Raw genomic sequence first — 14,869 nt, 5'->3', positions numbered from 1 at the left:
GAGATAGCAAGAAGCATGGGGCTACTGTAGCAGGACTGAGATTGGTAATCATGACATTCAATTGAGATAGCTTATTGCCTGTGTTGTGTCCGGACCAATGGCCTTTTAAAGTATAGTATATGCTGCTCCAAATGATGCCTGTCTAAATGCTTTCTCCCCCTCGTTTTCTCCAGTCCTGTCCTGATACATCTGCAGAGCACCACAATTCTTCCATTTTCAAACACACTGCAGAATGTGGAATTCAATTAGCGGCTGTCTTAATTGAGGCGTTTTGCTTACACTTTTTTCTTGAAGGTTTTTGAGTATTGTACGCCCTCCAATGTCAATGATAGTGTCTCTTGACTTGTTAAAACATTTTTTACTAGATCTTGAATGATTGAACTAAACCCAAGGCCTCATCTGAAATGGTGTTCTCTTTAGTGGGGAACTAATGTTGTGAATAAATTATCACCCTTGAGGTCTAACCTGAACTGAAAGAAGCGGCAGGAAAATTTCACATGAAATTAAAGATATTGCTTGGTTGTAGGGTCTTTCCATTGTGCAGTTTCTCGCTGTTTGGGGTACTGTTTAGGGTGCTGTTTGGGGTGCCGTTTGGGGTGCTGTTTGGGGTACTGTTTGGTGGCATTTATATTACAACGAGAGGGTCATGTAGGTGATTTGTGAGTGTGTGATACAGTATGTGACTGTTTGGTTTTGGTTTCATATTAGTATTCAATCCGAGTACTGCCTATTTTCACAGCAGGAAGATAAATGAACTATTTACAATCCGGTATAGTAAAGGGATTGTTTAGTATTCAATGCAAGAAAACAAGCATTTTGTATGTCCCTCAGAGCTGAAAAGTACATACTTCAAATGGAGAAATACAAATGCCTGTTTATGCTTTTCATTTTTTCCCTCTATATGTAGCCTGAAGCAGTAGCTATTCATACTTTCTGAATTAAAGAATAACGATCAGATAGGAATGAAGATTGACCTCCAAGAATAGCTTCCACGGGGAGATGAATACGTTAAGGTCTCTGTCAGGATGGACTGGTATGAAATTACCTCTGAAAGACAAGATGGCAGAACAGATCACTGGGAGGAGGAAGTCTATGAAATAGGATATGTATTGGTCAGCTCATCCCTCTGCTAAAGGCCAGCATTTTCAATACGGGGTGCTTTTTATAGTGCTAGATATCCTTGAATCGGTATATTGTGTTCTCCTCTGTCAATCCATTCAGTTGCAGTCTGAAGTTGCTGTTTCTATTTGTAATACGTGTCTTTCAGAGAGTTATCAACTTACCGAAGGATTCTCTTATGAAGTTGAAGTGTGATTTCTTTTGACAGCTCTTTGTGTCTTGCAAATGTGCAAATCTTTTAACGGGCAGGTTTTCCTAACCTACTGACTTCAGGACAGACACACACATTTTTTTCTTTCTTTAAATATTCAAATGTTAAAATGTTCAACATGTTGTATGTTTCTTAGGGCGACTTTGTTACGAACACAACCAGTTGAAAGACATTTCAGTACAATCACACAGCACTAGAGACAAAGTCTCGGGAACTATGCTGTGTTGACTGGCTGTCTCTGTGTGAGAGAGCGGGACTCAGAGGACTTCGCCTCACCAGAGCTGACACTGTTGTCCCTGAAGCTACCGAGATCAAGACAGCAGCTATGAACACCACACCACAGCGGGCATGTCTTGTAAATGTAACCACAGCCAGAGGCAGAGCCATGCAAAACCCAAACATGGGGGAACCAAAATAGCATTTAAGCATATGTAACTCAGAAGACAGAAATCTTTAGATAGAGCGCTTGGGGTCTCAAAACGTACTTACATTTAATTGAAACATGATGTAGTCAGGGTAATGCGTTCAGAAAGATGAAAAGATGACATATGTCGATGCCAATATCATTTGTCATGCGTTATTGTTTTCTTATATCGTGGCATTGTTGAATATTTGTTTCTGGTTGTCTTGAAGGGCATTCTAAAGTGTGAGTTCCCTATAACGCACGTCAAATTTGCACAGTAGAATTCAATGGTTATAGTTAATTCTTACATGTTATATGTTTGAGCTACGTACTTTTGTAAGCAAAAGTTGAATTGAAAACATTATTGGCATTGTTGAATTCAATTTTCATAATGGCAAGCTTGGACCGATGGTTCGCTCAACTAGCAAGTCTGTTTGTTTGGTTATCACGGCAACTACTGTAGCTACACTACATGACCAAAAGTATGTGGTCACCTGCTCGTCGAACATCTCATTCCTAACTCATGGACATTAATATTGAGTTGGTCCCCTCTTTGCTGCTTTAACAGCCTCCACTCTTCTGGGAAGGCTTTCCACTAGATGTTGGAACATTGCTGCAGGGACTTGCTTTCATTCAGCCACAAGAGCATCAGTGAGGCCGGGCACTGATGTTGGGCAATTAGGCCTGGCTCGCAGTCGTCGTTCCAATTCATCCCAAAGGTGTTCGATGGGGTTAAGGTCAGGGCTCTGTGCAGGCCAGTCAAGGTCTTCCACACCGATCTCAACAAACCATTTCTGCATGGACCTCGCTTTGTGCATGGGGGCATTGTATGCGGAAACAAGAAAGGGCCTTCCCCAAACTGTTGTCACAAAGTTTGAAGCACAGAATCGTCTGTAATGTCATTGTATGCTGTAGCGTTAAGATTTCCCTTTACTAGTGGCCTAGCCCAAACCACGACAAACAGCCCCAGACAACTATTCCTCCTCCAACAAACTTTACAGTTGGCACTATGCATTGGGGCAGGTAGCGTTCTTCTGGCATCCACCAAACCCAGATTCGTCCGTCGGACTGCCAGATGGTAAAGCGTGATTTATCACTCCAGAGAATGCGTTTCCACTGCTCCAGAGTCCAATGGTGGCAAGCTTTACACCCCTCCAGCCAACGCTTGGCATTGTGCTTGGTGATCTTAGGCTTGTGTGCGGCTGCCTGGCCATTGAAACCCATTACATGAAGCTCCCGATGAACAGTTCTTGTGCTGACGTTGTTTCCAGAGGCAGTTTGGAACTCAGTAGTGAGTGTTGCAACAGAGGGCAGACATTTTTACACGCTACGCCCCTCAACACTGGTTAGTCCCGTTCTGTGAGCTTGTTTGGCCGACCACTTCGCGACTGAGCCGACGCTGCTCCTAGACGTTTCCACTTCACTATGACAGCACTTACAGTTGACAGCTCTAGCAGCTCTAGCAGAGCAGTAATTTGACGAACTGACTTCTTTGAAAGGTGGCATCCTATAACGGTGCGACATTGAAAGTCACTGAGCTCTTCAGTAAGGCCATTCCACTGCCAATGTTTGTCTATGGAGATTGCATAGCTATGTGCTCGATTTTATACCCCTGCCAGCAACGGGTGTGGCTGAAGTAGCCGAATCCACTCATTTGAATGGGTGTCCACATACTTTTGTATATATAGTGTATCTAGTAAACTTGCTAGCTACTTCAGTGGATGTTGAACACATTTCTACTGGCAAATGAACACATTTCTCGCGGCAAATGTGTTAAATTATAAGGATAATCAACTTGGAGCTCTATGCTTTCTCTGGAAAATAATGCAACTCCGTGGAAGGTCAGTTCCACTCCTCTAGTGCGTCGTGGAACACACCTTCCATTTTGTTCACTATTTTCCATAGAAAGCATAGCCCCTCGTTGATTATCCCTTACATGTGGCATTAGATTGTGTATGCCTTGTTTCATGCTCATTCTGTATTTGGTGCATGTGTTTTATTGATTGGGGGTCTCTTTGTTTGTGTGTACTCTGTGTGTGTGGGTGGAATGATGTATGGTTGGGAGGTTCAGCTGCAGAAGGTCTCACAGCAGGACAGAAAGAGAGGGAGTGTGCAGAGAGGACAATTAGCGATCAATTAAGAAATAAGCAGAATTGTCTTACAGATTTTTCTTCTCTGGAAACAGTACTTACTCTTGACTTTGCTCTTTTATCAATTCAATTCGCAGACTGGATGAACAGAGGCATAGTGATGAGATGTTTCAAATAAAACAGAACTCATTGGCCCCCATAGAGCAGACCAGACTGTAACCAAGCTCTGGCTCCTGTCGCCCTGCAAGGTCAAACCGGCGACTCCACTGCCAACCCCAGGCTGTGTGGTGCCTCTCTTTCTCTCTCTCCCTCTCTCGCTCTCTCGCTCTCTCTGTCTCTGTCTCTCGCTTTCTCTCCCACTCTCTCTCCCCCTCTCACCACACCCACGCTCTCTCTATCCCACCTCTCCCTCCGCCCTCTCTCCTCCCCCTTCACTACCCATCCCCCGTCCTATCAGTTGTGGCGCCACCAGCCAGGGGAGAGGGAGGAGATGAGATGGAAGATGGAGGAGGATACATGGCCGATCAACCAGCTAGTCAGTCAAGAGGAAGTGATTAGGCGTGTCCCTTCCTCACACTATATAAATTAGCGTCATTAGGTGTGCTGGCCCTGGGCAGGTGGGCCTGGGGGGAGACCCTGCTGTCCTCACTTCCTCTGCTAAAAGCCAGTCTTCATGTCCCTCCATCCCCTCCATCCCTGGGTCACTAAGTCACCGCATGTTAAGGTATCAACACAGGGAGCTGTGATAACAGAGAACTCATTATTAGGACGAAAAAATAATTACACAGTGCTTAAACATATCAACTTTTGTTCTCCCTGCCTTTCATTATATGTCAATCCCTCAGTACCGTGTGTCTCGCTTAAGATCTTTATTTTGGGCTGTCTCACAGTCTTTGATCCATACACCTACCCCCTCCGTCCCTGTGTTGGGTAAGTGTAACGTCTCTTTGTCTCTAAGATCCGTGTGTCTCCTGTGTAACAGTCTGACAGCACTGCTCCCATCCTGTCAGACCGAGGCACTCTCTCTCTCTGTCACGGTGTAGGAGCACCTGCCCTCTCTCACTGAGCCGCCCACCTGCCACTTCCCTGGCTCTCAACAAAAACCTTTTTAAAACTGTTGGAAGAGGCATCAAACTTAACTGTTCTTTTGGAATTCTAGACATCATGCAATTCACATTGCAACATGTCCAGTGCAACACATCTGTTTTGACTGCGTACTCATTTCCATAGGCTGCAATATCTGATTGGAAAGCAAACGTTTCCTCGGCAGGAGTTTCAGTGAACATGGAATAATCAGGATTCTTCATGTCTGGAAAGAGGATTTATAGAAGTATTTTACAGTAAATGCAATTCTTCGTCGATATAATTGAGACACAACAACATTTTACTGTCAATTTATTTCAGAATGTTCTGTTTGTATTGAATTACCCATGTCAATAACAGGCATTCATTTACAGTACCCTATGAGGTCTCCCTGGCAACAGACTAGATCTTTCCGTCAGACTGCCACGATGGGAATATACCTACTCGTATGTTTTGCGTGTTTATGTTGCATATTGTGTATATACAATAGAGAAAGTGTTCCATTGAGGGAAAGCAGCATCAGTATTGAGTGTGACAGTTGAGCGCTTGACAGTTTGTTTACTGTATTTCAGTTCGACCCACGGTCAAGTACACAGTGTTTGTATAACACACACACAGTTTCCATGTCATTCTGCTTCACATGCAGGTCCTCTGTGCTAAAGGAGGGAGTGCTTGAACTCAGCGCAGTCCTTTTACTGCAGTTGTTTTGTATTGAAGATATGCTATGCTCTTTACATTTTCAGTACCTTGGGAAACGTCAGGTTCATGAAATCCTCAGACATGAAATCACACCTTAATAACACGATTGTGTCCGTGACACTGTCTTCCCTGTTTCTGTCTCACACCCTCTCTCGCTCGCTCTCCCGCTCTCCCTCTCTCTCCCCTCCTCAGCTCTTTTGCTATGTCTAAGGCAGCCGTGAGGAAGCTGCACTGGCGCTCCAAGGTCCAGGAGAGCTTCATCCCCCTGGTTGGTTCCTCTGGGGAACTGGGAGTGGCGGTGGGTGGCGGAGCTGACTATGGAGAGTTCCCATTCGTCACCTCAGCCCCCGGGGGCGGGTTCACAGTGGGCGACATCATCCTAGAGATTGGGGGTACCCCTGTGTTAGGGATGACACTAGGAGATGTCCGGGGGGTCCTCAACTCCTGCCTCCATCCCATCCGCATCAAGACGGTCTCACCAGGTACTGTATGTCTCGGTACGGTAACTTACTCCTTGGTCTGGGGACACATTGTGAATGCTGCTGCCTCATCCGTCAATCTCTTAAATCGTTGTCCACCCCAACTTCTCCTTCACGTGATAACACCTCCCTTAGGCAACTCATAGAATAACACGCTTCCCAAGTGGTTATCCAAACATAGCTCAATAATCACTGATACTGGAAAAACAAACTTGACAACAACTGAGTCTAACCAGCAGAGTCTAACCACCAAAGTTTGCTGGCCCAGAGTACTTATCACCTCTGGATGTAATTTGTGAACCGAGAGTGCACTGATTTTACACGTAGAATCACATGAAAAATGTCAGCAGTCAGGACCTCCCGGGTGGCGCTGTGGTCTAAGGCACTGCATCGCAGTGCTAGCTGTGCCACCAGAGACTCTGGATTCGAGCCCAGGCTGTGTCGCAGCCGGCCGCGACCGGGAAGTCCGTGGGGTAACGCACAATTGGCCTCGCATCGTCTGGGTTAGGGAGGGTTTGGCCGGTAGGGATATCCATGTCTCACCGTGCACCAGCGACTCCTGTGGCGGGCCGGGCGCAGTGTACGCTGACCAGGTCGCCAGGTGCAAGGTGTTTCCTCCGGCATGGTTGGGTTGTGTTTCGGAGGACGCATTACTCTCGACCTTCGTCTCTCCCGAGCCCATACGGGAGTTGTAGCGATGAGACAAGATAGTAACTACTAAAAACAATTGGATACCAAGAAATTGGGGCGAAAAAAGGGGGTAAAATGTGTATAAAAAAATAATAATAATAATGTCAGCATTCAGATGTCTACTGCGGGAGGTCCCGGAAACACAGTGTGTGGAGAGAGGGAAGTGTTCAAATTCCCGATGACACATGTGACAAGAGGTCCAGAGAGGGCTGTGCCAATGTGACAATACAGTTGTCTATCACCCTGGAGGGGCCTTGGAATTTATAGAGGGGGGTGGGGTGACGGATGTCTTTGTTAGGTCTGAACGGAGCAATATGTCAGCACTATGTCACCTGACCATGGCTCCCCATGGCCTTGCTGGGGTAGATTGATGGCTAAATCGCCAGCAGGACTGTAAATGGGGCCCTTTAATTCTGGTCCCTCTGCCGCTGGTACATCCATAATCATTCTGAGAGCCAATACCCTACCTGGGTATTCCGACTGCATGTACTTTGAACAGAGATGGATGGGCTGAGCTGTAATGTGCTGCTGTACTGCCTGTGCTGTAGGCCTACACCTCCTCATTTCTCCTCCCCCTCATGCTCCTCCTCTGCCCCCCCCCTTCCCCCTCCTCCACCTCCGCCTTCTACACATCCTCCTCCCGCCTCCTCCTCCACCTTCTCTTCCTCCACAATCCAGGCTGTCAGCGACACCATAGTGTTTTCAGGCTTTCCACCACTAATGATATGATATGAGACTAAGTAAGTGTGGCAAATGATCCCTTCATTCTATCTGTGTGACACACAAGGATTAAAGGGCTTGTACCAACCCTGTCCATGTTTTGACAGACAAACACTATCATTACTGTCTATGATGACCTTGAAAGCGGATGTGTAGGACAACACCTTACTTAATTGTGAGTGATGTGCCGTTGTTGTGTTGTGGTGAAGCAGTGTTCATGGATGTACATCATAGGGGCTCTTGTCTAGTGCATCCTGTTGTTTCTGTGAAAGCAACATAGCTCTGTGAAAGCAACATAGCTCTGTGAAAGCAAGCACTCCAGTTCATTTTACTCACAGTGTATATGACAACATTAGTCTAATGTATTTATTTTATATTCATAAAGCACAATGCTGGACAGCTGTTTCACAATGCCAACAAAAGCCTCTCATTATTTCTCCCAGGAAGCTGCAGGCCCGGGTCTTGCACGTCATACTGGCCATATGTGGCGGATCATGTGTGGTTGTAGGAGACGACCTGTGCTATTATATTTTTTATTACAGAGACGTTTTAATAGCAGCGCAGCGGATTCAATCTGCACTCACATCTGGGCCCAGCCTAGAGCCCAGCCACTTTACCAGAGACAGAGGGTTGGGAAGCAGAGTAGCAGCAGGGGCAGGGAAGGAGTGGACGTGGTGGTCGTCTGTCAGTGTGACGAGCAGGGAGATGCTCTCAGGCCATCCATAACACAAAGTGACTTGTCATCAGAGGCCATCAAGCACTTGAGATTAAACGAATAGATCAGAGAGTGAAATAAGTGCCTGGGCCAAAAGCCCAGCCTGCTGTGTGACAGCACCACACCACCTCTGTGTTATTAGGCTATGCATGAGAGGCCGGGAAATAATATATTATGTACTCGGGATGACTGATAAAATGTTAAGAAGGAGATGTCGAGGGAGGGATTGAGAGGGATTGAGAAGGAGGGGGTTGGAATGATATAGGGGTAAATCAAAGCTACTGTAGCAATACAGTCTGGGGAATGTTGGCTTGGGCTGTCACTCTCGTTTGACAGGGTATACAAATATTTACACAATTCGTCAGTTTTTGACTGTTGCGCTGATTTAGCAAGTTCTCTCTGTCTCTCTCTCTCTCCTCTCTTCCCTCCCCCTCTTTCTGTTTCTCTCTCCTCTCTCTCCATGTCTCTGCCTCTCAGGCTCTGCCTTGTGTAAGGACCTCAGGCTGTATCTGAGTAAGTGCTTCACTCCAGGCTCCATGGACAGCCAGCTTCAGCAGGTCATCCGGGAGAACCTCTACCTCCGAGCAGTGCCTTGTAAGTCCCATGACGCTGTGCCCAATACCTCTCCCTCTAACTGTGCCCAATACCTCACCCTCTAACTGTGCCCAATACCTCTCCCTCTAACTGTGCCCAATACCTCTCCCTCTAACTGTGCCCTCTACCTCTCCCTCTAACTGTGCCCTCTACCTCTCCCTCTAACTGTGCCCTCTACCTCTCCCTCTAACAATGCCCTCTACCTCTCCCTCTAACTGTGCCCTCTACCTCTCCCTCTAACTGTGCCCTCTACCTCTCCCTCTAACTGTGCCCTCTACCTCCCCCTCTAACTGTGCCCTCTACCTCTCCCTCTAACTGTGCCCGCTACGGACCCCTGTTGCTGTAACTTGCGAGTCCCCGTTAAGTCCTTGGCAGCTATGCCCTCTAAATCCGTTGGGACGCTGTAATTGTGAGCTGCACCTCTGTATCTGTTCCAGAGGCTGTAACATGGGTATATAGTAGTGATGTTGGCCTGCAGTGATGTTGGCCTGCAGTAAGATGAGTCCATTATAGGTTAGTAAGTACTTTTTAATAATAGAAATAGGAATTAGTATCTCTGCTCATTGCATATCTGGACATCACATCTGAACATTTAAACACTTCAACAAGTCCCTTATCTAATGCATTCGTTTAGATTTAGAGTAGGCCTACATGGCTGGCTCTATGAAAACACTGTTAATTGGTGTGCGATCACAACCACAGCCGGGAAAGCTGTTTTTGGCACCTTCGTGTGTAAATATATGCACATAGGACATGTGTTGAGTGGATTTAACTAGTGATTTGTCAACCCTGGCTTCATCAGTCAAACATTCAATTACAAGTCAAGTTTAGGTGAGAGAAAGGAACTAGAGGAATATTCCCCAGGACATTTCCATGGCAACTGTCTGTATTGTTACACTGTTAACTTTATCCAGTGTGGCAGTTAATCGCCAGACTTGTATCGGTAGCTTTTTCTGTCTTCAATTTATGCTATTTCACAGGTTCATGTCTGTTATCTCTTTCTTGTTTGGTTACATATTAATTTTCTCTTTATTTTGTATGTGTTTTCATCTATTTATATAGTTAACCTCAATTAATTTGTTCAATGATAATGATTTAAAGTTGTCTAAAACATTTGAAGCAAAGACTTCTGGGTATACACAGCATCGGTTGGTCTCTCAATCCTCTCTCGAAAGGCCAGAGTGATGTCACTGTGAGAGTGGACTGGAGAGGACTATGGTGTGGATTACTGTGAAGCTCTTATTTTGGTGTCATATCACTGACTGGTGTAATATCTGTCTGATAGGTTTGGCTTGTGTCATGTCGTCTCTCTTAAACTGTCATTAGTCTGCCTTGCGGGCTGGCCACAGACCACTCTGGCCGGCCATAGCCTGGCCAGCCCACGGCGATGGAGTTTGGCGCTAATCTCTTGTTTAGCCAGGAAGTAGGTCATGTGGAACAGTCTGCCAGACCAGTCAGCCTCTCCACCACGTCTCTCTCTCTCTCACACACACACACACACACACACACACACACACACACACACACACACACACACACACACACACACACACACACACACACACACACACACACACACACACACACACACACACACATGCAGGTTAAAACTCCTGAGAATACGCAAGAAAACAACAAAACATTCTGTGTCTTTGAGCTTTGAACATTGAGACCTACAGGACATTCACATAAAAGAGGCATACACATTCTCCAAGCCAAAGTCCTTTTACATAACAATTCCATTGGTCCAGTTTGTAATTAGATGGGGGGGTAGAGGTGATGAATCAGTCTGATCTTTAGTCTGTAGCATCTGTACTATAAATATGTCCAGCATTTATGGATTATGGATTAGAGAGCCTTGTGTACAGCCACCCTGGCGCAGCTAGACCCGGGTGTGGATAGACTTGTGACACAACTTCCTGCCTGGCTCTCTAAGTTGGAGTGACAGCGAGGCGGCACGCTCATCCCCTGGCTGTGTAATCCTCTGATCTGCAAGAGATGGATGACACTGTAAGATGCCGCTGCTCTCCCGCTCTCCCTTCTATAGCAACATAGACCAACACTGTAACAATGTCGAAATCCTAGTTTAGCCCACTTGCAAAAACACGAGCAAGTCAGCTCAAATGGCACTCTTGTATTACTTCCTGATATACATCTCTGCTTCTCCTAATATTCCAGGACACAAACAACCTATTGGGGGAATGAAATGTGTTATTTATACACATGTGAAAGCGTTGAGGTAAATTAAGCTAGTTAGCAACTGTAGATCACAGGCGGGGGTGATTGGTGTATCAATTGAGTCAATCTGAAAGCCTCTTATGTACTTTGCTAGGCCTGATTTACTGTCTCAGATCAATATGTTTTTTAAGATGAGGTGGCAAACCATGGCTAGCTAGATAATAAGTTGCATCCTGTTATATTCATGTTTTTTGGATGTATTGCCTTTTTAAACAAGTGGTTCATGTTTAGAATATTTTATTTTGAAATATATGCAAAAGGAAAAATGTGAATTGCTATTTGAACAAAGTCAGTGTGTGGATATCCTCACTGTATTTGTCTTTGGTTCTTAGAAGACCTGAGAAATAATGGATGTGCATTTTGCTTTGAAAGTATCTCAATCCCCTCGCTATTTAAAACATACTGTGTACTCTACTCTGCATTATGTTGCCCCTGGCAAGAAATATGTTTGCACACAGTGACTCTTCATAAGAGAATGACATGGGAAAAAATAACGCTGAACAGAATTAAGTAAATGCAAGTCATTTATCAATAATTTCGAGGCAGAATTAAATGAAAAGCAGACGTGCGTTCGTGCCTCGGGGGAAGGACGGGCCGCGGGGGAGGACGGGCCTCGGGGGAAGGACGGGCTTCGGGGGAGGACGGGCCTCGGGGGAAGGATGGGCCTTGGGGGAGGACGGGCCTCGGGGGAAGGACGGGCCTCGGGGGAAGAACGGGCCTCGGGGGAGGACGGGCCTCGGGGGAAGAACGGGCCTCGGGGGTGGATGCACCACGGGGGAAGGACGGGCCTCAGGGGAGGACGGGCCTCGGGGGAGGACGGGCCTCGGGGGAAGGACGGGCCTCGGGGGAGGACGCACCTCGGGGGAGGACGGGCAGTAGACAGCTACCTAACGTCTCTATGGGTTGTTGTGGTGCATCCAGTCATTAGACAGAGACACAACATTATCATAATTCATTTGGGAACTACATACCACACACTCTCTTCTAGGAAATATTTGTACGTATGTCTAGTTGCATCAAACTGTATGTGTCTCTCTTATCTGCCCTTTACATTGCATAGGATGACACAATTTCAGGAAAGACTCAATGACTGCTGAATTCTTTACTATCACCAGTATAGAATGGAGGGATCTCCATGAATTCTAAATGACTAACATATAAAAACTGTTGTATTATTTACATTATTTTCCATTTGGTATATGTTGGCCTGTAGTGATGTTAGCTTGTAGTGATGTTAGCCTGTAGTGATGTTAGCCTGTAGTGATGTTAGCCTGTGGTGATGTTAGCCTGTGGTGATGTTAGCCTGTAGTGATGTTAGCCTGTAGTGATGTTGGCCTGTAGTGATGTTGGCCTGTAGTGATGTTAGCCTGTAGTGATGTTAGCCTGTAGTGATATTAGCCTGTGGTGATGTTGGCCTGTAGTGATGTTTAGCCTGTGGTGACGTTAGCCTGTAGTGATGTTGGCCTGTAGTGATATTAGCCTGTGGTGATGTTGGCCTGTAGTGATGTTTAGCCTGTGGTGACGTTAGCCTGTAGTGATGTTGGCCTGTAGTGATGTTAGCCTGTAGTGATATTAGCCTGTGGTGATGTTAGCCTGTGGTGATGTTGGCCTGTGGTGATGTTGGCCTGTAGTGATGTTGGCCAGTAGTGATGTTGGCCTGTAGTGATGTTGGCCTGTAGTGATGTTGGCCAGTAGTGATGTTGGCCAGTAGTGATGTTAGCCTGTGGTGATGTTGGCCTGTGGTGATGTTGGCCTGTAGAGATGTTGGTCTGTAGTGATGTTGGCATATAGTGATGTTGGCCTGTAGTGATGTTGGCCTGTAGTGATGTTGGCCTGTAGTGATATTGGCCTGTAGTGATGTTGGCATATAGTGATAATTGGCCTTTGGTAATGTTGGCATATAGTGATGTTGGCCTGTAGTGATGTTGGCCTATGGTGATGTTGACATGTAGTGATGTTGGCCTGTAGTGATGTTGGCTAGTCAGTTTTGCCCACTGTGGGTTTGATCATGACAACTTCTGACTCCTGTTCTGTCTTTGACTGACAGCTGTGTCTTGGTGTTGATAAGAAGCTCTGCTTAATTACCCCTCTACTCCTAAAACTCCTCTCCCTCTCTCTCCCTCTCTCCCCTGGCCCATGGGATCAGTGGGGGGCCTGAGGGGAGACGCATGGAGGAATATGTCAATAATCCCAGCTATCTCCTGCTGACACGTCATATATATCTCAGAGGAGGGCATTGGTAATGAGTCCTAGCCCCACACTCACACACACACACACACACACACACACACACACACACACACACACACACACACACACACACACACACACACACACACACACACACACACACACACACACATTTCCTACTTCCTCAGTATTAGCATTAATGAGTCTACTCTGTCCTGAGGGGAGGAGTATAATTCTACACACGTCAGAGGCCATCAGGAGATTTGCTATCAGATGTTTTATTAGAGACAGAGCCTCATCTTCTGTTGCTGATTGGGACGTATTACCTCGCTCTAACAGGGTATGAAGAGGCGAGGCAGGCAGTGTTGTGTGTCTGTGTGTCATTGTCGTTTGGAGTGCTGTGCCCTCCCTGATGGTGAGACAGCAGTGCATTAATCATATGTTTTATGGAGTAACTGGGTTTGACTCCCTCCTACTGGCCCCACTCTGCTATGATACAGTATGTGCTCCTCCAGGAGAAGGGGAAGGACAGGAATTTGACCGTAGCTTGTTGTTTGGAGGGGATTCATTTCAGACTGAGGCCTGATTAGGGTTTCTTTTGGAAGGTTTACACCCATGCTGACGTGTAACAAGTAAGTACTTGATTTACCCCCTTACACTCGTGGGAATTGGCATATATAGATGGGGCTATATTGAAATGTGTCTTACAGAAGAAATATGGAAAGCATATGCCTAACTATGGTAGCTATTAAACCTAGGGTATAACGCCATGACATCTTGTAGCTCCACATCTAACATAGTGATCATAAATGTTGGCACTGTATATTACACAAGTTTTATGATATGGGAATGTGAAATGCACATTTGGACTCACGGGTGTTTGGCTTGCTTGTATGACATCAAAAGCAGTATTTATTATAATCCTCTTAATTTACAGCATTTCCCTCAGTCAGATTTCAATATTTTTCTTTTTTTTTTACTAAAGTTGCCCAATTAGCGGGAGGGACGGTGTCAACTTCTTGTCATGTGCTGTGCTCAAGTTCAGAAAGCCTGTCAGTCAAAACCCATACAGAGCTGTGAAGTGCGGAACCTGAGCTCTGAGGTCATGTATAGCATGTTACTGTACAGCCACAGTGTTCCAGTTCACTTATCAGTGTCCAAATCTGCAATTTTCAACCTGTATACATACGGGTACAAGTGTAAAAGGCTACTAATCAACCTGCAGATATTACATCTTAATTTGACTAGTATTGTTGGAGCAATATAATTTTTTGCTGCAACAAGTTTAGTCCATTCACACTTTTCTGCTGATGTAATGGCGCTTGATCAGTGGTTATGCGATTAAGCTGGCCAAAATTAGGCTACATGAAAAGTGCAGTACTGTTAATATAGCCGTGTGTTATTGCGGGTTTTCACCGAATTTCTGTTAATCCTGTGGTGCAGGAAAATTCTCAGCAACAACAGAGTGATCAAATTATGATCTGACATCTGTATCTTCCTTTCATCTCTAAGAAAGAATATGAAGTGCTGTAGACTACAGTGCCTTCAGAAACTATTCATATCCTTTGACATATTCCACATTTTGTTGTGTTACAGTCTGAATTCAAAATTGATTAATACCATTGTTTCTCTCACCTG

The 14,869-nt window shown here is 45.7% G+C and overlaps 1 protein-coding gene across 3 annotated transcripts in view; it reads left to right on the top strand.

Moving 5' to 3' along the window:
- The window catches only part of LOC135528268 (membrane-associated guanylate kinase, WW and PDZ domain-containing protein 2-like), a 45,815-nt gene that overhangs the window by 5,649 nt on the left and 25,297 nt on the right, over positions 1–14,869 (top strand). For all 3 annotated transcript variants that reach the window (XM_064957235.1, XM_064957234.1, XM_064957233.1), the window contains exons 2-3: positions 5,798–6,087; positions 8,687–8,803. In XM_064957235.1, the coding sequence (XP_064813307.1) occupies positions 5,808–6,087; positions 8,687–8,803 (397 nt within the window). In that variant the 5' untranslated portion in view covers positions 5,798–5,807. The remainder of the gene's footprint in view (positions 1–5,797; positions 6,088–8,686; positions 8,804–14,869) is intronic.

The sequence above is a fragment of the Oncorhynchus masou genome, chromosome 33 (assembly GCF_036934945.1).
Source record: "Oncorhynchus masou masou isolate Uvic2021 chromosome 33, UVic_Omas_1.1, whole genome shotgun sequence".
In the NCBI taxonomy this organism is placed as follows: Eukaryota; Metazoa; Chordata; class Actinopteri; order Salmoniformes; family Salmonidae; genus Oncorhynchus; species Oncorhynchus masou.
This window is presented reverse-complemented; position numbering and strand designations above follow the sequence as displayed.